Source organism: Nematolebias whitei, chromosome 13 (assembly GCF_014905685.2).
Source record: "Nematolebias whitei isolate Nwh7 chromosome 13, NemWhi1, whole genome shotgun sequence".
NCBI lineage: Eukaryota > Metazoa > Chordata > Actinopteri > Cyprinodontiformes > Rivulidae > Nematolebias > Nematolebias whitei.
The window spans coordinates 11049236-11073183 of NC_056510.1; the positions used below are offsets into that span (position 1 = coordinate 11049236).

Below are 23948 nucleotides of genomic sequence, written 5' to 3' on the forward strand. Positions count from 1 at the left end.
CCAAAAAATTTTAAATAGGAAATTATTTTTGTTCCTTTTCATATTTGAGAAGCTTGAGTCAGATGCTAGGTCAGGCTTTTATTCATTCAATTTTTATTTATACAGGTTAATCCCATTGAGCCTTGGGGACTCATTTACAAGAGAGAACCTGATTTTAATAAAGAGTGAAGAAAACAGTGGACAACAAAGACAACAGTAGACAATCATAAAGGATGCATGCAAATTGAGAATAACAAGTGAAAATAAAATTGTATTAAAAAAAGTAACAAAAACACCCAGCTAAGTTGTAAGGCGATGAAGAAAACTAAAAACAAGGACATGCCTGCATTGGTTTTTCCCATGAACTTTTTACATTCAACCTTTATACAGGTTAGTCCCATTGAGCCACGAGGACTCATTTACAAGAGAGAACTTTTTTTTTTAATTTACCCTTTATTTATACAGGTAGTCTTATTGAGCCACGAGAACTAATTTTCAAGTGAGACCTGTTTTTAGGGAGCAGATGGTGGGGGTTAAGGGCCTTGCTCAGGGGCCCAGAGTGGGGCGAATGAGGGGGGAGGGAGGTGTGGGTGTTCCACCTTTTCCACCCACATTTTGATGTTGACGGTACTGGGAGTTGAACCTGCAACTTTCCGATCACAGGCCCATCTTCCTAAGAGCACACGCTGTAGCTGCACTCATGTAGTGACATGTAGCAGGAGATATATAAAGGCAACAGACCAAGAAGTGATTTAAAGATGAAAATGTACCAGTGAGAGAGTCTGTGTGAACCAGTGAATACAGGGTGCAATGGTTGGTACAAAAGTTAGTCAGTTATGAATCTTAGCACACCATGATTGGCAGCGTCCAACATCTGCAGGGTGCTTGTTGGGGCGTTCATGTAAATAATGTCACCGTAGTCAATGGAGGGAAGGAAAGTCACAGTTACAAGGTGTTTCTTAGCATTCAGAGTTAGACAGGTTCTATTTCTGACAAAGAAACCCAGTTTAACTTTCAGTTTCCTTACCAAGTTTTCCATGCGGAGCTTAAAAGAGAGATGTGAGTCAACCAAGATACCCAAATATTTGTAGGAATCGACAAACTCCATAGGGGCACCATTCAAGGATAAAATCAAAGGAAGAACTGCTAGGATAGACTTTCTGTTTGAAAACAGCATCCCTTTGGTTTTGTTGGCATTTAGTACAAGTTTGAGATGGAACAAATCTGACTGGATGATTGCAAAAGCTGGAAAACCTTAGCAACTGTTTTAGCTCAACAATAAACTACTGTGTCATCAGCATAGACATGTAAGGATGCATCAGGGATGCTCTGACCTACAGTACTTATGTAGATTGTAAAGAGGGTGGGTCCTAAGGCTGAGCCTTGTGGTACACCATTGATGACTGTTAAATAACTGGAGGAAGTACCATTATGTTGAAAACATTGCCTCCAGTCTGAGAGATAGTTAGTGAACCAACCAATGGTGTGATCGGAGAAACCAATTTCTGAGCGCTTATGACACAAGATGTCATGATCCACAGTGTCAAAAGCTTTAGACAGGTCTAAGAAAAGTGCAGCACAATAATCCTTAGCATCCAATGCATCAACAACGTCATTAAGATCTTTCAGCAAAGCAGTCATTGTGCTGTGTTGTTTCCTGAAACCAGATTTATGGGGAGGTAAGATGTTAAATGAATCCAGATACTTTTTGATTTGAGCGTTTATCAGTTTTTCTAGAACCCTGGCTAAAATACAGAGTTTAGAGATTGGTCGATAGTTTTTTGCCCTTCACAGAAAGGCAACAACAGATGTTAAAGCTTTTGCCTGTGTGTGTGTGTGTGTTCATGTATCTGTTGTTTTATTGTTATTAAATGTTCCTGGTAAACACCATTTTTGTTAAATGAGTATTTAAATGTGTGAGGCCAGCTTTTGCTGACACTGTCACTGCAGCTATGTTTGATATTCCAAAATTAGTACAAAGAAAATCTGATTATGTTAATCCCCTTGTCCACAAAGACCAGTCCTCCCATTTTGCAGATAATCTCAGATTCCATCTAAGCAAGTTTGGCCACAAAATTAAGGCTATTAACTTTTAAGACCAAAAAAGGAAATAGAATGAATGCAACAACAGGGAGAGTCATGTTGACACAAAGCCTTATGTGTGTCAAAACACAAAATATTTAATGGAAGTTGGACTTTAACATATTTCTTTGTGGTAACTGATATTGATAATAAATATAAATCTCATTTGATGAACCATTTTTTTTTATTGTATAATCATACGAAAAACAATTTCCATAAGACACAATTCAGATTTTATTATAAGAACAAGAAACACTGAAGTCAAAGCCGGTAAGATGTTCACAGACTGTGCAAACAAATCACCACTTTATATACTCTGAGCACTGATCTCACCTGTTGTGAGAAGTCTTAATTATGGAAACATTTCATGCCTATTGTTGTTACTTTCATATATTTAAATGAGCTTGATGTTTATTACTTTGTATATAAAATCTGATAATGAGGCGTTACTGGTGTTGTAGCTCCCTTTGGTGGTGGGTAACGTGCATTGTTACACTCAACAGAAGCTTTCAATTCTTAAAATAAAAGCATAAATAAAAACTCTTTATTGTGGAAACTGTTAAAGCTAACAATTTTGGTAAAGATAGAGAATCAGAGAAAGGATAAAAAAAGAACAATAGAAGTATGGGTATGAAGGGTGCTGCAGCACCCCCTGATGTATGCAAAAGTAGATGCATGTTCCAATTCATAAACATACAAACCGTCATTGTCTGAATGTCTGTGTGTAATATTCTACAACTACTTACAATCTTCAAAAATGGACAAATCAGCATTAGCTCATGATTGTAATTCCATTAATTTTGTTAGCTTAAAATATACAGTATGAATCCAGGTGAATCTTTATTTTGGTTTTCCTGAGTAAACACTATTAATTGGTTAATTGTAAAATTATTCATGTGAGTTTGTAGTTGTACATATTATAGCTGAATGCACTAAACAATCTTTCTGTTCACCTGATCATGTTTTTTGAAATGATGAAATTGACCACACTTACTCAGTCTGCTGCTGTCTTTACTAACATGATGTTTGGTTGTAATGACCTAAAGATAGAAGACTGAAAAAGGACTCAAATGTAGAAAAGGTAAGTGACTAGTGTCTTTATTTACAAGGGATGATGGGAAATGTTGCTGAAAAGCAAAAAAGGTAGAGGTGAGTATTGGCAGGGTTTGAGGAGCAATGATTTGTAATATCGCTCTGTTGTAAAAGTCTTAACAGGGCTTAATTTGTAAACCAATTGATGCCAGAAACCAATTGATGCCAGAACACAAATGGTGGGCAGGCCGACAGGGGTATGAGGGGGAGGAGTCTCGGGGTTCTCCCCAGAAAAGTTTGATTAAATTAGATGCAATTTCCAGCATTTTGGTGTATTTTAACAGGTTGTTTAACATCTACATTTACCTGTATTTGTACCCCCCCCCCCCCCCCACACTTGACGGTTCAGAGCCAACTCTTCTCCTCTGAATTCACTGTCTGACTCCACATGTGAAACGTCCAGGCACTTACCCCCACCACTCTTTTAGGGGCGGAGATTTTTTTAAGAGTAGAGGTGGAAATACTTCACTTGAAGGGGCAGATGCTCGTATGGGATATTAAGAAGTCGTGTTGTGTTGTCTGTTATGTTTAAAATGGTTATGTAATTATTTTCAGCTTAGTTATCCAATATAAGTTTTATTTGTTCAAGGCAGTCATATTTGTTCATAACTTTATTATTAATAAGCCTGAGAGTTGACGGAACCGAGCAAATAGGTGCCAGAACGCACCCTGTCAAAATAAGAGAGTTCCTGGATGCTATTCCAGCAGGATCCGACTCAAATTAAGCCCTATTCTAGGTTAGGTTGGTCCACCCTAAAGACAAAACACCCATACACAAACAAAGTGGTGTAGTGTATGTGGTCCAGTACAGCGAGGACTGTCCAGACTTTTACAATGGGGAAACTAAACAGCCTCTTCACAGATGCATGGCTCAACACAGGAGAGCCAGCCTCACAGGACAAGATTCAGCTGTTCACATCCACCTCACAGATTCACAAATAAGGGACACTCTTTTGAGGACCAAAATGTGCATAGTTTGGACCGAGAACACAAATGGTTTGAGAGGGGGGTGAAGGAAGCAATTTATGTAAAAAGAAAAAAGCCGTCTCTTAACAGAGGAGGAGGTCTCAGATTTCCACTTTCAAAAACATTTAATGCAACTTTAAGACAGATTCCCAGCCAGTTTTCACACCTGATGGGAACAGAGGGGTCTCATCGGTGAATTAGAGTAACAAAGACCTTAAGAAACCCCTACTGTTAAGGTGTTTAGTTGTGAATTGCCAATCTACATATGTGTGCGTGTCTTATCTCACTCAGCCTTATAACCTGAATCTCTCACTCACTGCTCTTTGAATTGAGAAAGCTCCTCGGATGAGGAGCGAAACGTCTTCTGTTACAAATAAAGTCCAGTTGTTTTTGTATTGAACGCATTTTTGAATTCATCATGTCCTGGATGACTGATAATCTTCACCAGCACTAGTCTTACTTAGTTTGTTTGTTTGCAGGCTGTGAGAGAGGAAATCCAGGGGTTCCTATGAGCAGAGGCTGGTTTGATCCTAGAGGTAAGTAGTGTTAGAGAGAACAACAGGGCGATGGTGGTATGAAGTTGATCCAGGCTGATATTTAGTTTGCAGGAGCAGAGATGGTGACTGGTCAGATCACAGAAAGCAGAAGGGATATGGAAGGAGAAGCAAGGCTTGAAAACAAAAGGGACAAAATTCATGAGGTTAGATTTTCTCAAGTAGAGATGCGTTTAACGGCTGTTGATTAATTTACCATAAGGCATCTTAATGCTCCAGCATAGGATGAATGAAGTCCTGTAGGGTTTTCATTTTTTCTCCAGGTTCCTGAGTTCCAGGGTGGAGCCCATGAGCAGCAGCAGCAGCTGGAGTTCATTCCACTAATTGGTTCCAGGAGCACAAAGTTCTTCAGATGAGCTCCATTCCCTGCTGGAGCATTACCTACCAACCGGTACTTATACCTCTAGCCCTTTATCATACTAATTACCAAAGTGTACTTGTATTGTATTGTATTGTATTTTCCTCCATGCTTTCAGAAACTTGTTACTTGAGTCTAATCTGGACCACTCACTTGATGACCTGAATCTCCTATGCTGGTACTTACCTGTAAAGATGTAGCTGTTCCTACATCATCCAAGTACTCGTCTCCTGCATTCCATTGTTGCCACTGCATCTACTAACCTGGACCTTCCCTGTTGGAAACCCTCTGCTTCTCCTCTGTGCCGCAACCGGCCAACCAATCATAAGGTACCAGGAACCAATAGTAATAGCTCCAACTCAACATCATTCCTGGAATTAACGTTTACATCTTTTAACAATATATTCTATTCAATTCAGTTCAAAAATACTTTATTAATCCCAAAGGGAAATTAAATGTCATATTTGTAACTCATCATCCTGGTTTCATTAAAGAGTTGTTATAGATGCTGATGTCTGTGGGCAGGAAGGATCTCTTGTAGCAGTCTGTCTTGCAGCGGAGCTGAAGAAGCCTCTGACTGAAGACACTCTGTTGTTGTATGACAGTCTGATGAAGAGGGTGCTGAGGGTTGTCTATAATGTTCTTCATTTTATGAAGAATCCTTCTTAGTATAGTCATCTCCAAAGGTTCTAGAGGAGTCCCCAGAACTGAGCCAGCCTTCTTTATGAGCTTGTTGATCTTTTTCACTTTCAATTCACTTGCTCTGGTGCTGCTACCCCAGCAGATGATGGCATCTCTACAACAGACTATAGAAGATATGCAGCATCATGCTGCAAACACAGAAGGGCTTAAGCTTCCTTAAGAAGTACAGTCTGCTCTGTCTCTTCTTGTAGATGGCTTCACTGTTGCATTTCCAGTCCAGTCTGTTGTCCAGGTGAACACCAAGGTCTTTGTACTTCTCCAACACCTCCACTTCTTCTCCCATCATGGAAATAGTGTTGGACCTGTTCTTGGTTCTCCTGAAATCTACAATCATCTTCTTTGTTTTGTTCACATTCAAGATGAGAGGATTGTTTCCACACCATGCCACAATGCGGTCCACCAGTTCCCTGTACTCAGCTCCTTGTTCATCTCTGATACACCCGACCACTGCAGAGCCAACTGAATAGTTCTGCAGATGACATGAGTCTGTTTTGTACTAACAATATGAGGTGTATTTAAATTACCAGATAATGCAACAAACACACTAGCGTGTTGTGTCTGTGGCTTAGCAACCTCGGAGCTGATGACATCACATGCAGTCTCTGCAACAGCATAGGGTGGAATGTAAACAGTTGCCAAAATAACACTGGTGAACTCTCTTGGCAAATAATATGGACAACAACTTACTGCTAACAGGTCAATATCTGGACTGCAGAGACGACACCACACTAACATGTCCAGGATTACACAATCTGTTGCTCACAAGTGTTGTCAACAAACCTCCTTTGCTTTTGCCACTCCTCTTTAAATCTCTATCTGCTCGTATGGTCAGAAAGCCTGGCAGGAAAATTCTTGAGTTGGGGATATGATCCTGCAGCCATGTCTCAGTGAAACACATAACACTGCATTCCCCATACTCTGGATGGGTCCTTGTTAGGACTGAAGTTCATCCAACTCGTTTCCCAGTGATCTAACATTGCCCATTATGATCGATGGAAGTGATGGTTTGAACTTCATTCTCCTCTCCCTCTTCTTTGCTCCTGCTCTGCATCCACGGTGCCTCCTTTTCAACTCATTTGGTATTTGGGGCTGTAGTTGAGATATTATTTGAGCTTTTGTGATGTTATTCAGCTGCTCCTGATTGTAAAAATCAAACCTTGTTGTTATTGTTACACATCATAACAAATGTCCAAAAGTAAAGAGGTTTCAGTAAAAATCCTTCCATCTGCACAGCATCCGACACCAGAGGAAACAATCATCCAAAAAAGCGATTTACATCCAGAAAAAAGAGGAAAAAAAGTTTTCAAAAGCAATATCTCAGAAAAAATGTAACAGAGCTACTCCATCATGCAGCCACCTTGAGCGGCACAAATTTAGAACCTCATATATGTATGACCAAACAATCAAGACACCGTGAAATATATAATCATTGTAATATGTACAAATTGTCCTTTCATAAAAGTCTAATTTGTAAAACAAACCAATGCTACAATGCTCCAGTTTATACAGAGGAGTCTGTTTATTTATGATCTCCATAACTTCAACCTATAGGGGAGTGATGGCACAGAGGTTAGAGAAGGTGAGCCTGAATGTGGTTGTTGGTTCGACTCCCCAGACCGACATCAAAATGTGGGTGGGAAAGGTGAAACACACACACCTGTCTCCACCCTCATTTGCCTCACTCTGGGCCCTTGAGCAAAGCCCTTAACCCCCACCATCTGCTCCCCTGGCTGCCCTAGATGCCAGCCCTTTGCTCCACATAGAGGGCTGTGGTAGCTCGGTGATATGCGGTTGTGTCTGGACACATAACCACAGACCTGGGTAAAATTAGTCCGGTCGAGATGGGCTCGGAAAAGATATATACGGGCTAGGTCCGGGCCGGGTCGATTTTTTTAAGCCCGAATGCAACTCTAAAGGCCTTTTTCTATTAGTAACTGTACAGCACGGTACAACTCGACTTGGCACAGTTCCAAGGATTTTCCACTAGCAATGATTTGTGGAATCGCCCCTTTTTCAGTCCCTTTTTCTCTGAGGTTCCAACTGTGCCAAACTGGTCCTAAAACGTGATGTCAGAACAACGTTGGTCACTGATTGGTCAAGGGGTGGAGCCACTGGTTGTTTGAGAAACTTTCACAACAACCGATCCACCATTTGCAATAACTCGAACTCAAGGAGCGACTGGACCTATTTTCAAGATTTTAAAAACAATAATGACAACACAGTGGTCTAATGCCGATGACAAATTTCAGAGCGAGCTAGATGGAGCTCCGCCGGTCCTCTCCACTGGAGCCTCGGAGCCCCCTCAGGCCGGGCAGGGCGTTCTCTCCCCCACTCCGAGCTCCGCCGGTCACTGCAAAAGATCGTCCGTGCTGCCAACCTGCAGGAGCTGCCGACCTGCAGGAGCATGCGAGGCTGGGGTCCGGGCCCTGTCTTCATGCATTCCTGCGGGCTCCGAGCTTAATCTGCTCACTAGAACCGTTACTGTAAGTATAATGGAAACACAACTCATACCATGCCGAGCCGAACTGTACTGTACTAAAGGCACAAATGGAAAAGAGGCATAACTCTTAGGGTTCCTCTGCTGCAGTGCCTCCTGACATGTCTGCTGCTGCAGTGCCTCCTGACATTTCTGCCACTGCAGCTACCCCTGGTTCATCATCTGCCATGTGTCCACCCCTGGTTCATCGTTTGCCACTGCAAACATCTCTGGTTCATTGCCTGCTGTGGCCTCTGTGGTCTCATCATTTCTGAGAGGGTCCAGGAGAATGCCTCTCACTCATTGGCATCCGACATGATCCTGGAGAATGCCTCTGACTATCCTTTCTCCTAGCAGGGGTGTCAAACTCAGTTACAAAAAGTGGCCAAAATTAAAACCTTTTTCAACTTAAGGGCCAATTTCAGAATCTACATAAACTCAAATCAGATACCCAACATCTTTTCTTGGCCACAGGTTCCTCAGCAAGAGTTTGATTAATCTAATTTGATGTTCTCTGATGTGCTTTTGATATCATAATCAAATATTACTGAAAAAATTCAAGAGATAAAAGTATATTACGTTTCATATATCATCTTGGGGGCCAGATAAGATGTCAACGAGGTCCACATTTAGCCCCCGGGCCTTGAGTTTGACACATATGTCCTAGAGGGTCCAAGAGGACACCTCTCACTTGTCAGACTCCAAGAGGGTCCACAGGGATGGCCCTCACTCACCGTCTGCCAGAATTGTTGCTCTGCTCTGGATAATCTCCAGGCCATCCAACTAAACATTTTTTCACATTGACTGTTTTGGTTCCTAGTATTGTTTTTTGTTTTCTGTCAGTTTTTTTAATTTAATTTTATCTTCTCGGTGGGGTTACTGTCATGTTAGCTTATTTATAATACCTTAAAGTTATTTTAGTTTGGTTTTTGCATTTGGGTTATGATCCTCGACAAAACATGATAATCTCCAAGTGTCATGCTGTTGATAATAATTGATGAAGCTAGGTTTTTGAAATAAAACAAATAAATCAATGCATAACAAAAAAAAGAATAAAGAAAAAAGCTTGTTCTTTTTTCTTTAGAACATATATTGAGACAACAAAGCTTGTTTTTAGAGGTCTCAATACAACCAAATCATATATATTAGCAGCTAAGTCTGTTCTAATCTTCCATAATTTAGTGACGTCAGTTTGATATCAGTGAACAAAGCTTTGCATAATAAATGAAAACATTATTGAAGCCAAAAGTACAAATTCAACTTTAAGCTCAAAGCATTAATTTCATGAGCAGTCCATTTTATGTACATACTGGTCCAAAGACTTTCATAAATTGACCTTTTATATGTTCATAAACCATGTAAACTAACATAATTGCATCTGCAAGACAGGACATTGTGTACTTATGTAAGACTGTATTTCTTCAACATTTAAATTTAATGTTATTTATTTTCAGACGCAAATAACCTAAAAATTCTGTTTCGAACTTTGGTCAATTTGAACCCATAAATGAGTGGATTTATAATGGGAGGAAAAATTAGATATTCTATTGTGACAAAGTTTTGAATATTCTTGGGTAGTTCTTGAGAAACGAGACGCATAAAAGTAACGTCAATCATTGTGGTTATAATAAAAGTCATCAAGGAGACTAAATGTGGGACACATGTTTGCATGAACTTTGCCCTGTTCTCCATGGATTTGGCACATCTTTTAACAATATATACATATGACCAAGCAATAAAGACACCATGGAGTACATATACTGTTAATACAAAATATACAACTACCCCATTTATAAAAGTTTCATTTGGAAAACAAGCCAAAGCTACAATGCTCCAATTTGCACAGAAGAGTCTGTTTATAGATGAGCTGCATAACTTCAGCCTAGATGTTAGAAAAGTACTCACAGAAACAATGCAAACAGGTGTTAACCAAAAAATGCACATTAACTTTATGGCTCTCTGTTTTGACATGAGAGTGTGATACTTAAGTGGTTGACATATAGCCAGATATCTGTCATAGGCCATGAGAGCAAGCATCGACAGCTCACAGCATCCAAAAGAGAAAAACACATGACCCTGAAAAAGACAACCTGAGTAAGAGATGACATTAATGGGAGAGAGCAGATCCCACAGAAACTTAGGGTAAAAACCGGCTGTTCCATAAAGACCGTTCATGCAAAAAGCACACAGCAAAGTGTACATTGGTTCATGGAGAGTATTGTCCAAGATTATAATCAAAATAAGAAACACATTTACCAGAATTATTAAGCAGTAACACATTAAAGTGAAAACGAAAATAGTTGATTTCTGAAGAGCCTTTGTTTCATTTAGACCTGAAAGAAAAATCACTGAAATCACAGAAACATTAGTCATCATTGTTGGAAAACTAGCTCTTTCCTCGAATGGAAAATCTGGTCTTTATGCAGTTTCTGCTAAGAAGGCACAACCTATTTTAGACTACGTATCAGTCAAACAGGGATTTCACAACCAATCACTGTTCTTTAGTCCGATTCATCCCCCCAGGCACAGGATATCCTTTTTGTTTTGTTATGTAAACAAAGTTAAACTTTAAAATCTGACTATTGATGAAGAAATTAGAATCAAGAGATATGAAGTAAAGTGTCATTGTCATCACTACCACTGACTCTAAATTATTTTCTTATTGACATCACAGTTTGTTAGCTGTAGTGATCAAGGTTACTAAAATATTTTTTGCCTTCTTTAACAAGAAAAATGCTTTACATATTAAAAAAAAATTAAATAGGCAATTATTTTTGTTCCTTCCTTGAGTCAGATTTACATGTTAAGTTAGGCTTTTAGTTCCCCAAATGTGACAGTACATGTGAATGTTGGTGCCTGTGTGTGTGTTTGTATGTGTCTGTTGTTTTATCGTTATTAAATGTGAATAACTGTGAACAACATCTTGGGAATTTTAATTGATGCACTAAGCCACATGTTGAAAACTTGAGAAATAAACTGAAATTGAAACTGGGTTTCTTTTTCAGAAATAGATCTAGTTTAACTCTGAATGCCAGGAAATGCCTTGTAACTGCCACTTTCATACCATCTATTGATTATGGCTATATTATTTACATGATTGCCCTTACCAACTCCGTATAGATGTTGAATACCTTCTACCATGGCGTGCTAAGGTTCATAACTGGTTGTAACTACCGTACCCACCACTGCACTCTGTATTCAATGGCCAGTTGGTCATTATCTACACTCACAAAAATGCCTCGTTTTAAACCTAGAACGATTCTAAAATGAAATATGAAACATTTTTGTGAACAAGCCTTTCTTTGGGTTCTGTTTCACTTTGACTGGCATGGCATATCATTAATTGATGATGTGAATCTTGCTTGAAACTATTTTCTTAATAGTTTCATTCGTTTTGTAAATAAACACGCTCCACTTTGCCAGCTCAGAGTAAAGGGCCAGGATAACCTCTGGTTTACTTTTGAACTAGCTGACCTCTTGCACAGGAGGGATCAGCTTTGGGCAACAGCAGGACAGACTGGTTCGGACACCCATTGGTTGCAATTTTGTCAATTACGGAATCGCTGTAAAGCAGCAAAACAAAACTAGTATTTATCTCAGACCTCCAAAAATCTAAACCATTCTAAGAGCTTCTGGAAAACTATTACATATCTTGATAGCAGCACTCACTCATCTGATCTGCCATCACAATTATTTGTCGACTGCTCCTATGTCAGATAAGCATGAGATACTAAATTGTCTCAACAAACCTTTTGTAGCCTCCAGTATAAAAAAATCTAAGCTAATATGTTCTTGTTTTTAATATTTTACCTTGTTTTATATGGCACTTTGATTTTATTGTTTTTATAACACTATTTTTAATTTTAATAGCTTTTTACTGTTTGTTATGCCTTCCCCCCTCCCATTTTTTTTTGGAGGAAGGAGGCATTACCATGACAACCACAAGAAATTGACAGAGTCCTTGTAAAAGTGAAGAAATAAAACCAAGCTTTATTTTGTGTTCTCCTTCCAATGTCTCTAAAAGCTACAAAAAAGTTGTGGTTTTCTTTCACTATTACAAAGACTCTGTCCATGCATTGTGGTCGTCATGTTAATGCGCCCTTTCTCCAAAAGTGGGATGTGGGGGCTTAACAACTGGGGCCTCGTCCGGGATCTGAAACCAGGACTTCTCGCACCCAAAGCGAGAATCATACCCCTAGACACAGAGATTGGTAATCGTCAGCGTGCGGTACTTAGAAATGTCGAGGTTGTGAGTTCAAACACACAGTCCTCCAGACACCCCCACCCTTACAAGTCCAAACAAAATGTTTGGAACATTCAAAGAAATGACCAGGGGTCATAGCGCAAGTGACAGCGTGTCAGTCAGGACATTCTCTGACCACTTTTTATGATAAATCCAGAGGTTATGCTCCTAGATAATCAAAGCCTACTGATAAGCTGCTGATTGTTATTGTACATCCTGGAAAGAAAGACAAGTGGGTTATGGTCTGAGAAAACCTCTATGGGTTTCACACTCAAGCCAAGATAAACTTCAAAACACTGCAATGCTAGGAGTAATGCAAGTGTTTCCTTCTCAATTGTATAATATCTGCTTTGATGAGGATTGAGCTTCCTTGAGAAGTAACTTGCTCAATACCATTCCCATTAATTTTTTTTAATAAAGTAGATGTCATTTCCTGCAACTGGTGTATTTTAATGGGTTGTTAAACATCTACTTTAACACTTGATTCAATAACTATTTTAGAGTGCATGGCAAAACAAGTGGTTTGAGTGTTCTATTAATCAAGTGGAATGGATTTGTTCACAAAGAAATAGAAACAGCGCTGGCTGACCTAATTTGGCTCTGAGAGGCCTCCTCTATCTGAAGAACCATCAGCCATGGTAGCCATGGAGGTCTGAATAAAGTAAGAGTCAAGTCAAGTTAGATTTATTTATATACCACATTTAAAACAGTAACTGTTACCAAAGTGCTTAACAAGATCACAGCATCAAATAAAAAGTGACAATATATAATTACAGTACATGGAATAAAAAAAAATATATATAAAAAAACATAATTAGAAATAATGAAATACTAAATCAGATCACCCTGTGTCAAATGTCAAGGAATAATAACTAAAAAGCATAAACACAGTCAGATCAGAAAAATTTTTTTTTTTCGACTGCTCCCTGCATTAGGGGTCGCTACAGCAAACTAAGTCGCATGAAGACCTGGCAATTATTTTTACGCCGGATGCCCTTCCTGACACAACCACAGATTGCCGAGCTACCACAGCCCTCTGTGTGGAGCAGAGAGCTGCATCTAGGGCACCCGGGAGAGCAGATGGTGTGAGTTAAGGGCCTTGCTCAAGGGCCCAGGGTGGGGCAAGTGAGGGTGGAGATAGGGGTGGGTGTTTCATCTTTCCCACCCACATTTTGATGTTGTCGGTCTAGGGAGTTGAACCATCGACCTTCCGATCACAGACCCACCTTTTCTAACCTCTGTGCCACCACTATCCACAGATCATAGTAAAGTGAAATACTTAAAACATAATAAATAAGACACAATTTCACTCATTCATAACACGCTAAAAGTGGGGACATTTCCAGAGACAGCTTTAGCCGGGGACAGGTCGTCCAAAACGGGGACTGTCCCCGGAAATCGGGGACGTCTGGTCACCCTATTCCAATAGAAAGTACACCGGGACCTGCCATTCTGTGTTTGTCTGTTTCTCCTTCCTGTCCTCTCAAACCCCAGTGTGACGTGTCCCTGTGTCAGTTATGTCCACGTGTGTCTAACTAATTCATATGCTGTCTCTCTGCACAGCTGATTGGCTGAAGGTGGCTTAAAAGGACCAAGCTCCGCCTGATGGACGAGCGAGGGAGGCCAGAGGAGACGTTGATCTGACGGTTGTTGGCTTTCTTCTCCAGCGTCGTCCCCGCTCCGACTACAGATTATTGCACTTTGTCACCATCTTGTTGTTGAGCTATTTGTTGTTGGGACTGGGAGTCACCTGTGCAGTTTAAGTTAATGGTTTTTGATTGTAGTCCCTGGGTCATAGGACGAGGGGAGCGGCCCGAATCTGACAGTCAACTGCTGACTGGTTCGGGGCTTCTCCCTCTTTTTTTTGTTTTAACCAGGCCTCCCAGTCTGCATTTATGTTCAGATGTTTGACTGATAATTAAAGCTTTGTCTAAATTGTACAACCGTCTGGGCTTCATATATTGTGCGTCCTGCCATTTATACCTGGACTTATCAGGACCATAACACCCAGCCCGTCGAAGCAGATGGCCGCTCATCCACAACCTGGTTTTACTAAATGGCCTTTTATTTAATTTTTTTTTTATGTATGTGAATGTTTTGTTCAGTGCCCTGAGACAACTTCTCTTGTGACCTGGTGTTTTATAAAAAAACTGAATTTTATTGAATTGAAATCTAAGATTTTTCATGGAGATTGTGCAAACAAATCACCACTTTATATGCTCTGAATACTGATTTCACCTGTTGTGAGAAGTCTTAATAATGAAAACCTTTCATGTCTATTGTTGTATCTTTCATATATTTAAATGCGCTTGATGTTTATTATATAAAATCAGATTTTTAAACATGAAAATGGAGGTGCTACTGGTGTTTTAGCATCCCCTGGTGGTGGGTAAAGGGCATTGTTACACTCAACAGAAACTTTCAACTCTTAAACATAAAAGCATAAATAAAAACTGTTTTGTTTTTTTACTGGAAAGTGTTAAAGCTGACATTTTTGTTAAAAGCAGAAAATAAGGGAAAGGATAAAACAACTACCCATAATCTGCAAAAATGGCCAAATCCATATTAGCTCATGAATGTAATTCCATTAATTTTGTTAGTCTAAAAAATTCAGCATGAGTCCAGGTGAATCTTTATCTTGATTTTCCTGAGTCAACACTATTTATTGGTTAATTGTAAAATTATTCATGCGAGTTTCTACTGTACATATTAAAGCTGAATGTACTTAACGGTCTTGCTGTTGACCTGATCATGATGTTTATCTCAAGTAATCAAGTAAGTTAGCATTCTGACGGTTTCACTAATAAATTAATATTCAGGCGCAAATGTGTGAACAAAGGTTTAAAATGAGTTGTATTGGTGCTTATTTAAAAAATAAAGGTCACAACTGCTTGTAAAATCCCTCCCAAACACACCACATGACAGAATTTAGTGCAGGTCTAAGCTTGATTTGGAAATTTTGAAGTTTTTCTTGCAAAATGTACTGAAGAAAATGTACTGGTTTGGGGTTTTGGTTCTTTAGTTTTGTGTTTACACATTTACTAGATGTTCCCACCTCCGCCTGTTTTAGCTCCTCATCCACCTGCGTCCCAGGCCTTATCAGCACACCTGTTTTCTTTCACTAATCAGAACTCCCACATTATACAATCCCCACTTCTTAATACTTTTCATGCATTGCTTGCTTCTGTACTATCCCCATTTAATTTCCTGTTTTATAGTTTTGCCCTATTTTTTACATCTTTCAAGGATTTAAGTTAATTCACAACTAGTTGTGACAGAAAAAGTTTTCAAAATTGAGGTAAGGTCCTAATATCTTTTTAATCAGGTATATGTGAGCACCATTGTGAGCAACATTATTTCAAGTATTATCAAATCATTATGAGAAATAAATAACTTTAATAATAGCTATTAGTTATCATGGCTAATAATATAAGGGCTATTATGATTCAGCCTTAAATATGTGGCCTTTTCTATTGGGGCAACTCAAAAGGTTACATGTGACGTCAAGCAGTAGTGGTTTGAACTGTGTTTTTGTGCGCAGCCAGTAATGTAAACCAATGTCACATTCAGCCAGTCTGTCAAATTATTCAGGTGTCAGTTTAAATCGTCTGGCTGATCAATAACATTTAGAACAATTATTTATTTTTAGGTCCACATACGAACCAGTTGAGAATGATGTAAGCAAACTGTAACAACTTTCTGAAGTCCCTCAGCTTCTTTGTCCACTGCTGCCACAACACAATGACTGGTTTCTCTCCAGGTGATGAAAGGTGCACTCAAAGAGAATAAGCCATAAGGGAGGCGGGTGGAGGGCTGTATGCCTACCTTTACTCCTCTGATATTTTCACAACTAATTAAAGCCCGAGGGATAACTTCATGTTCACTGCTTCATTTGGAAATGGTCAATAGGTCATTATCAGTGTCCCTCAGGAGCCATTAAACACCCCTTACTTCCTCTGTGGACCATCCTGGTTAACAAAACAGCAAAACACTGTTCTTTTTAGCAAGTGGTCAAGAGGGAGGGGGGAAAGACAGAAACTTATAGTAAACTCGGCTATGAACCAACGACTGAGTTGCATAATCATGTTTGTAATAGCTGCAGCTTTGACAACTTGTTTCCTAACTTTTGTTAGGGTAAAATTAATTGATAGGCTCTAATCATCAGTGACTGAAACAAATGATAAAAATCATACCCACTTATTTGACATTCTTGTTCACTGGAGTCTCTCCCCCCCGAACAATCCGTTTTGTAAAGGACAATAAAAACATAAATTGGTCCAAAGTTCTGAACTATCAAGAGAGGGGGGGGGGGGGGGGGGGGGGTGTTGATAGGCAGAACAAAACCTGTGCTGTTGGTGTACAAAGTGTTTCATGTATTATTTTAAGAACATATCCAAATGCAGTGAATTAAAATACTAAAGAGTTCATAATGCACAGCAAAATTAAGAATGTTTCCTCTGAAGGTGCAGACATTAAACATGCATGCAGAAATGTACTCTTGACACACATAACCAAACACAAAAAAGCCCAAAGGCTCGTAAAAACAAACAAAAGTACACAACACTCGCACAATGTACAGGTAAAATTGAGTGATTGCACAAGGTCTTTGTTTAAAAGTGCCAGGTGGAGAGTGACATGGATTACTTTAAGGTATGCTTCATTTGTCTTATTTATTTTATTTTAATTTATTTATTCATTTAAAAACACAATAACAATTTCAAAACAAGAGGGTAAAATACAAAACATAAAATGAAAGGCAGCAGAAGAAGAAAAAAAATCTTATTATTTCTGCCCCTTAAACAAAATCAATTCAATCAATTCAATCAATAATCATCTATAAATAATACAACAAAATTACATAACTGATCACAATTTTTCCATTTATATTTTGTTTGATATTAACTAACTTAAATCTATATGTATCTATTCAACAATATGTTCTTAATCTTTTTCTTAAATATAAACATTGACTTTTTGATTTTTTTTACATCATCATCCAAACTATTCCAAAAACCTATTCCCTGAATTGAAGTAGACCTACCCCTTAAACTAGTCCTATACTTTGGTTTCACAAAAATATCTGTTCCCTTTAGATAATAACAACTTTTCCTTTTCACAAAATATGCTTGAATGTTCGAGGGTAGTCTTGAAGCTAAATGCTGAAAAGCCTTCACAGGCAGTTAACATGTGGCTGGCTTGTCATAAAAACTACACATTTTCAAACTTTATAACTTTAAAAACTAAAGAAAAAAAAAGTAGGTTTGTTACATTCTTACCTGATGTGCAAATTAGTGCGAACCAGACTATAAGTCCTGTTTTACTGTAAAATGGATGTAAAAAACGTGCATCAGTGCTGAAGTGTGCTATGAAGGGGTTAAACGGGAAGCCCTGCCTCTGTGACGCACTGATGACAAATCCACTGCTGGCCTAACAGGACCACTGACATCAGAGGCAACTTTCAGCTAGTGAGGAACTGTATGTAGTCGGCTTTCTCCTTAACTGCTAATGTTTAACACCGCAGCTTGATTTTACAGCGTGTCTGACTCACCAATCATTTTCCTGCCTGTTTGTTTTATGATCTTGCATGTCAGCAAGACTGCAAAGAGGAACTGCAAGCGTTTGGACCAAAAAAACAGCAATTGAAACAAATTGGAAATCAGATTTTAAACGAAGAAATAACAAGAGGAGCACTGTGAGCAAAGGCAAGTCGCTGAGCAAGAAAGACAAAGTTTGATATCCGGCAGAGGCTGCTACGAGGGGGAGGTTGGACAAGTTACAGCAGTCAACAGATTAAAACCTCTCAATGGCATACAGACTATTTGAAGGGAAGAAACATGCTTCCATCTACCAGCAGTATCGTTTTACGCCTCCAGCTGAGCTCAAGAATGTAATCATTCAGTACTTGGACACAAAGGTAAATAAATGGTGTAAGGAAAGAATATAAAGTTTCAAAATGACGTTTATTTTAGCTCTGACAGGACATATCTGTTTCCACCCACAGAAAGGACAACCACATGAGCTCGCAGTAGATCTGGGATGTGGAACAGGTCAGTTTACTCGTCTGCTGGCGCCACACTTTAAAGAAGTGGTCGGCATGGATGTCAGCGAGAACCAGGTGGATGAGGCCAGAACTGTGCCAGGAGACCCCAACGTTACATACCGGTAAGTGTCAAGAGGTCACACAGATGGACATAATGAATATATTTTATATACCGTATTTTCCGCCGTATAAGTCGCATCAGTCCAAATATGTCTAATAAAGTGGAAAAAACATAAATAAGTTGCTTCACCGTGTAAGTCTCGTCTATTATGCGTCACCGCTGACGCATCGCGTTTGTTGCACGTCACCGCTGACAACCCGGAAATGTGGGCCGGTGTTGTGCCAAAAATCGATTGGTTGCCAAATGGCAGCCGCGGGAGAGTGCACACTGCAAAGGAGGACTTTAACAAGAATTGAACAAGATTAACACTTAAAAACAATTGTTTACTCAAAACTGTGACTTTATAGGCTGGAAAATACAGTATTGTAAGATTTTGAATGCTGAAAATGACCTGAAATTATATGTTGAATAATTGCATAGCTCATAAATACAAAAGCTAAGTTGATCACTTTCATTTACCCTTTATTTATACAGGTAGTCTCATTGAGCCATGAGAACTCCTTTTCAAGAGAGACCTGTTTAGGGAGCAGATGGGGTTAAAGGCCTTGCTCATGGGCTCAGGGTGGGGTGAATGAGAGTGGGGGCAGGTGTGGGTGCTTCACCTACCCCACCCACATTTTTGATGTTATCTGTACCGGGGCTTGAACCGGCGATATTCCGATCACAGGCCCACATTCTCTAACCTATGCACCACCACAAAAAACAAACAAAAAAAAAAACACCACCACTCCACCTCTGCACCACTCCACTTGACTTTTATTTATCAATAAATTTATGTGTTTGTGTTGCATTTGTAGTCAGGGGACAGCAGAGGACCTTCCTTTTGAAGATGGCACTGTAGACCTGTTGACAGCAGCTTCAGCAGCCCACTGGTTTGACAAGTCCAAGTTCCTGCCCGAAGCGAACCGGGTCTTGAAACCTGGAGGCTGCATTGCTCTGCTGGGCTTCAGTGACACCAATGTCAGATTTAACTACAAGGACTGTGGAGATGGAATCACCCAGATCTATCAAGAGGTAGGTGTAGATGGAATGCAGTTTCTTCGTTGCACACGAGTAGTCCATGTGCACTGTTTCTGGCGCTTTTCACACTGGATGACCCCTCTATGCTCTCAAAACCATTTTGGAATGTGGCTGAATTGCAGCAAATTTGGAAAACATCCATTTCCTGCTACGCTCTTAGTACTGACCAATATGGGGTGTTTCTACCTTCTATATCCCTGAGAAACTCCTACAGTCCACCCCCACCACATTCTACACACCTACCAGGATGCAGCCAGATGCTACAAGATCATACCAGTCTAGCACAATGCTACCGCCACAGGTATCCTGTCTCTACCATCTGTTTTCATAACTATGTCACAATCACCATTGTAGTCCTGACTCGCCAAGTCACTCCGGTGTACACAGGCCTCATAGCAAAAATATGCCTCCATGCTTCGAGGACTTCGATGCCTATTTCACCATGGAAGTATGGTCATGCTGAAACTCACTGTGAAGCCATCATGTTTAATGTAGAGCCCAATGCAATATTAAAATGGATATGTATCTGAATTCTGCAGCAGCTGCTAGCTGAATTCAGGGTTAGGTTAAGACTCAAGGGTAAAGGGGTTAAGTTTAGTGTCAGTGGGCTGGGTCAGGTGTAAGGTTAGGTTTAGCAAAAGGGTTATATAAAGATAACTAAAATACACTTCTGGTTTTACACGCGAGCCGCGATGCATTTTATCAACCATAAAAACGTAACTTTAAACTTACTAGGAAGTAGGAAGGAACAGTCTGAACACTACCTATAAAATTGTGTGTGCTGGGTGAGTGGAGTCCTTCATGATGCAGGTTGCTCTCTTCCTGCATCTGGAGGTGTAAATGTCTGTGATGGTGGGGAGAGTGACTCCAACAGACTTCTGTGCAGCCTTCACCACTCTCTACAAAGCTTTTCTTTCTGCAGCTGTGCAGCTTCCATGCCACACGTTGATGCTGGAGCACAGGATGCTCTCCACTGCACACCTGTAGAAGGAGGTGAGGACTGAGCTTCCCAGACCACCTTGTCTCAGCCGCCTGAGGAAGTAGTCTCTGATGAGCTTTCTTGATCAGTCTGGTAGTGTTATTGCCCCAACTGAGGTTGTCATTCATATGTACACCCAAGTACTTGTAACTGGAGACCACTTCACCACAGATCCTCTTATGTTCAGGGGGTTGTAGGTGTGTTTGTTCCTTCTGAAATCCACAATTATCGCCTTTGTCTTCTTCACATTGATGTGAAGGTTATTCTCTTAGCACCAGCTCTCCATGTGTTTCACCTCCTGCCTGTAGCTGGACTCATTGTTTGTGATGCATCCCACCATCGCTGTATCATCTGCAAACTTTACAATGTGACAGCCTGAATGGGTAGCTGCACAATCATATGTGAGCAGAGTAAACAGGAGGGGGCTCAACACGCATCCCTGAGGAGAACCAGTGCTGAGGGTTATGGTGGAGGAGGAGAAGTTGTGGATCCTCACTGTGGCCTGTTTGTTAAGAAGTCTAGTACCCAGTTGCAAATGGAGAGATGTAATGGTTGTATGTAATGGTTTTATGTATGTAATGGTTGCAGTTCTCATCGTGTCAGATACAGCAAGCTAAACAATACACTGTCATTTCACATGTTCTAACTTAAACTTTAACAGTAAGCATTCAGTTAAACGTTGGATTGTTTCCAGCTGTGAGAATAAATCTGATACCCGGTTATAGCAGGCAAGCAGACGATCCAGAACAAAGCTCAGTTAGTGTTCCTTTCTATTCTCTATTGTTAAAATGGTTTTATTTAATCCTTAACACAGATTTCAGTGTGAGATGTTCTACCACTTCCTCTTTATAATGAACGGTTTGAGCTTTTTTTTTTGTTCAAAAGTATTTTTTGTATAGTCATGTTTTTAGTTGAATCAGCTGATAAATTCAAAATCTGAAAGCTAATTTTGATCACGAAATTCAGTTTTATTTATTTTTCCACACCCGGCTGTAATTTGGAAATCTGTAGAATTAGTGTTAAAGGAATTTTTTTTTTTTAACCATTTGTCACTTTTCCTCAGGTGAAACAGGTGCTGCAGCCGTACACGAGCAACCCAGTCGCCGTGTCTGAAGGTAAACTGCAAGACCTGTTTTCTGCCATTCCTTACCCAGAAAAACGCAGGTAACAGTGTAAGATTTTTATCTTTTTATATTATTCCACTTTCTTGGAAACATTTTAATGTTGATGAAATGTCATTAAAATACACTCCCTTTCAGTTTAAAGATGTGAATAATAGTTCAAAAGTCAGCATTGATAGAAAGCTAATTTAATCCATAATTAAAGGTCTTTTCATTCCTCGAAGACCTCTTGTCAGCCCTAGTTGCAACCAATCTTGTCAGATCCTTGTGTGATATTGGTATAATTGACATGTCGATGCTCAGATTGTGTTGTAAATAACTTTCAGCTACTACCACATCAAAATTTAGCTCAACTGTAAATTTGATTATTTTGTTTGCCAAGATCAGTTGGCTGTGGTCTCCATCTTGACTTGTCTGGGCCAAAAGGATGGCCCAGTACAGAAGAGCAACATCATCAGGCCAGCACTCTGGTCTACACTCATCTCCAGGCCAGCATTGACTCTTTCAGGGATGAAGATGTTCACATTCTTGATAGAGAGGAACGCTGGTTTGAGAGAGGAGAGATGGAAACTATCTTTGTGAAGAGAACTAGTCCATTAAACGGGCGGAGGCCTCTGTGTTCAACTCTCCCCTTATTACAATGATGTTATTGCGAGTATCACTCAGCTCTCTTGTGAATAGCAAGCAGCCATCAGGATGCTAACGACCAATTATTAGGCTGATGGTCCTCTGTTATCATGTGAACAGCTAGCTCTGGATGTCCTCTGCAAACTGGTTGATCCCCTATGAGAAGGTTCTGTTTTATAAGACTGAATTTATTGCAGCTCCTCAGATGGACAAAGTCTTTTAGATGAGATGAAATATTTCAACAAATCATTTTTTATTATATTTTTAAATCCATCCAGAGGACCTGACTTAACTTTGTTAGAATCTTGACTTGTGTTGTCTAAAATTTTATAGGTTGTTGATCAGGGCTATTCAACTGGCGACCGGTGGCCCACTTCAGGCCCGCGGGTGACTTCAGTCCAGCCCACCAATGAGTTGATTAAAAAATTATTTTTTTTTGGTTTTGGATTCTGTTTTATTGCATTTACATAATGACTTTAATTGCTCCATGTTCGGCCCCTGAGCTGCTGGCTTTTCGAAACTGTGCTTCCCGAGCAGTTCAGTTGAATAGTCCTGTTGTAGATATTCATCTACTGATTATTGTCCCGAATTTTATTAATCTGTCCAGTGTTGTGGTGCGCTCACACACACATACACACACATACTTGTATTTATTGGATAATGTATTTCTTCTAGAAATGCGATAATGTTGTCCCTCTTGAATTTTTTTTTTTTTTTATGATTTTCTTCCAACAGGATGGATAATTTTCCAGTAAAAACGTTGCTCTCTGTGAGGAACCTGGTTGGCTTCATCAGAACTTGGTCCATGTTCCAGACCTACGAGGAGAAAGACCCACAGGGTGCTGAAGATCTGCTGGCCAACATTCAGAAAAGGTTACACTGAAACACACAAACACTGGAATTCTATATAATCAATATGACTAATCACAATAATCATTTTCTGAACCATTTATTTAATATTTTCCTGTTTTTGTTCCGCTTCCAGGATCTTGGATGTAATGGGAGTCACTTCTCCTGATACTGAAGTTGAACGGGACTGGGCATATTTCTGTGTTTTGGCATCCAAACCGCTATAATCCTAAACAGCTTAAACACACACTTGTAGTTTAGGAAGTGCTTTATGTATCAAACAAATGCATAATGTTTAAAAGTCTACATGTTGATTATGACTTGATTTTTCTCAATTAATGTTCAAATTCTTGTTTCACAAAATCTTTTGAACAAAGTTTGAAACAACAAACTTGTTATGCTTTTGATAGTTTGCACAGAGTTCACAGACCTGAACAAAATATTTTTTATATCTCACATGCCGATGTTAATTTGTTTAAATAAAGTCCGTATATTTCACCCACAGTTTTGGAACTTTGCACATTTTTATAATGACCTTTTTATTTATTGCTACCATCATTAAGTTTGACTTTTATATGAGATGAGTTTGTATTACTCAGATTTTTACAGTCCAACCTTAGTTAAAAATAAACATATTAGATGTATTCAATGAGAATGGAGTTCAGATTTCATCTCTGGTTGAGCATGTTTCTGGAGATTTATTTCATTTTTGTAAATAATAATAATGTGTTGTGTATTG

General features: G+C 39.5%; 2 protein-coding genes across 4 annotated transcripts; one reads left to right on the forward strand and one right to left on the reverse strand.

Annotated features, from left to right (window-relative positions):
- Window positions 1-9649: 9649 nt before the first annotated feature.
- LOC119419025 (olfactory receptor 1019-like) lies at window positions 9650-10585 on the reverse strand. The gene has a single exon (XM_037686321.1). The coding sequence runs from the start codon at window positions 10583-10585 to the stop codon at window positions 9650-9652; it is 936 nt and encodes a 311-aa protein (XP_037542249.1).
- A 4996-nt stretch (window positions 10586-15581) lies between these two features.
- On the forward strand, window positions 15582-23755 carry zgc:162396 (uncharacterized protein LOC555292 homolog). Of its 3 annotated transcripts, none has more exons than XM_037686324.1 (7): window positions 15582-15750; window positions 18048-18366; window positions 18454-18614; window positions 19411-19627; window positions 21676-21776; window positions 23096-23233; window positions 23346-23755. In XM_037686324.1, the coding sequence occupies exons 2-7, from the start codon at window positions 18256-18258 to the stop codon at window positions 23434-23436; spliced, it is 819 nt and encodes a 272-aa protein (XP_037542252.1). In that variant the 5' UTR covers window positions 15582-15750; window positions 18048-18255; the 3' UTR covers window positions 23437-23755. The 3 variants fall into 3 exon arrangements, with proteins under 3 accessions (XP_037542252.1, XP_037542251.1, XP_037542250.1); XM_037686323.1 differs by lacking the exon at window positions 15582-15750 and adding an exon at window positions 17869-17927 and having other exon boundaries at window positions 18044-18366; XM_037686322.1 differs by lacking the exon at window positions 15582-15750 and having other exon boundaries at window positions 17897-18366.
- Window positions 23756-23948: the final 193 nt, after the last annotated feature.

Bases quoted from the DNA above. Each gene is read 5' to 3' on its own strand.
- LOC119419025 (XM_037686321.1), bottom strand. From the start codon at position 10,585: ATGATGACTAATGTTTCTGTGATTTCAGTGATTTTTCTTTCAGGTCTA.
- zgc:162396 (XM_037686324.1), top strand. From the start codon at position 18,256: ATGGCATACAGACTATTTGAAGGGAAGAAACATGCTTCCATCTACCAG. The intron at 18,615-19,410 runs GTAAGTGTCAAG...TTGCATTTGTAG, and splicing joins GACCCCAACGTTACATACCG to TCAGGGGACAGCAGAGGACC. The intron at 21,777-23,095 runs GTAACAGTGTAA...TTCTTCCAACAG, and splicing joins CCTTACCCAGAAAAACGCAG to GATGGATAATTTTCCAGTAA.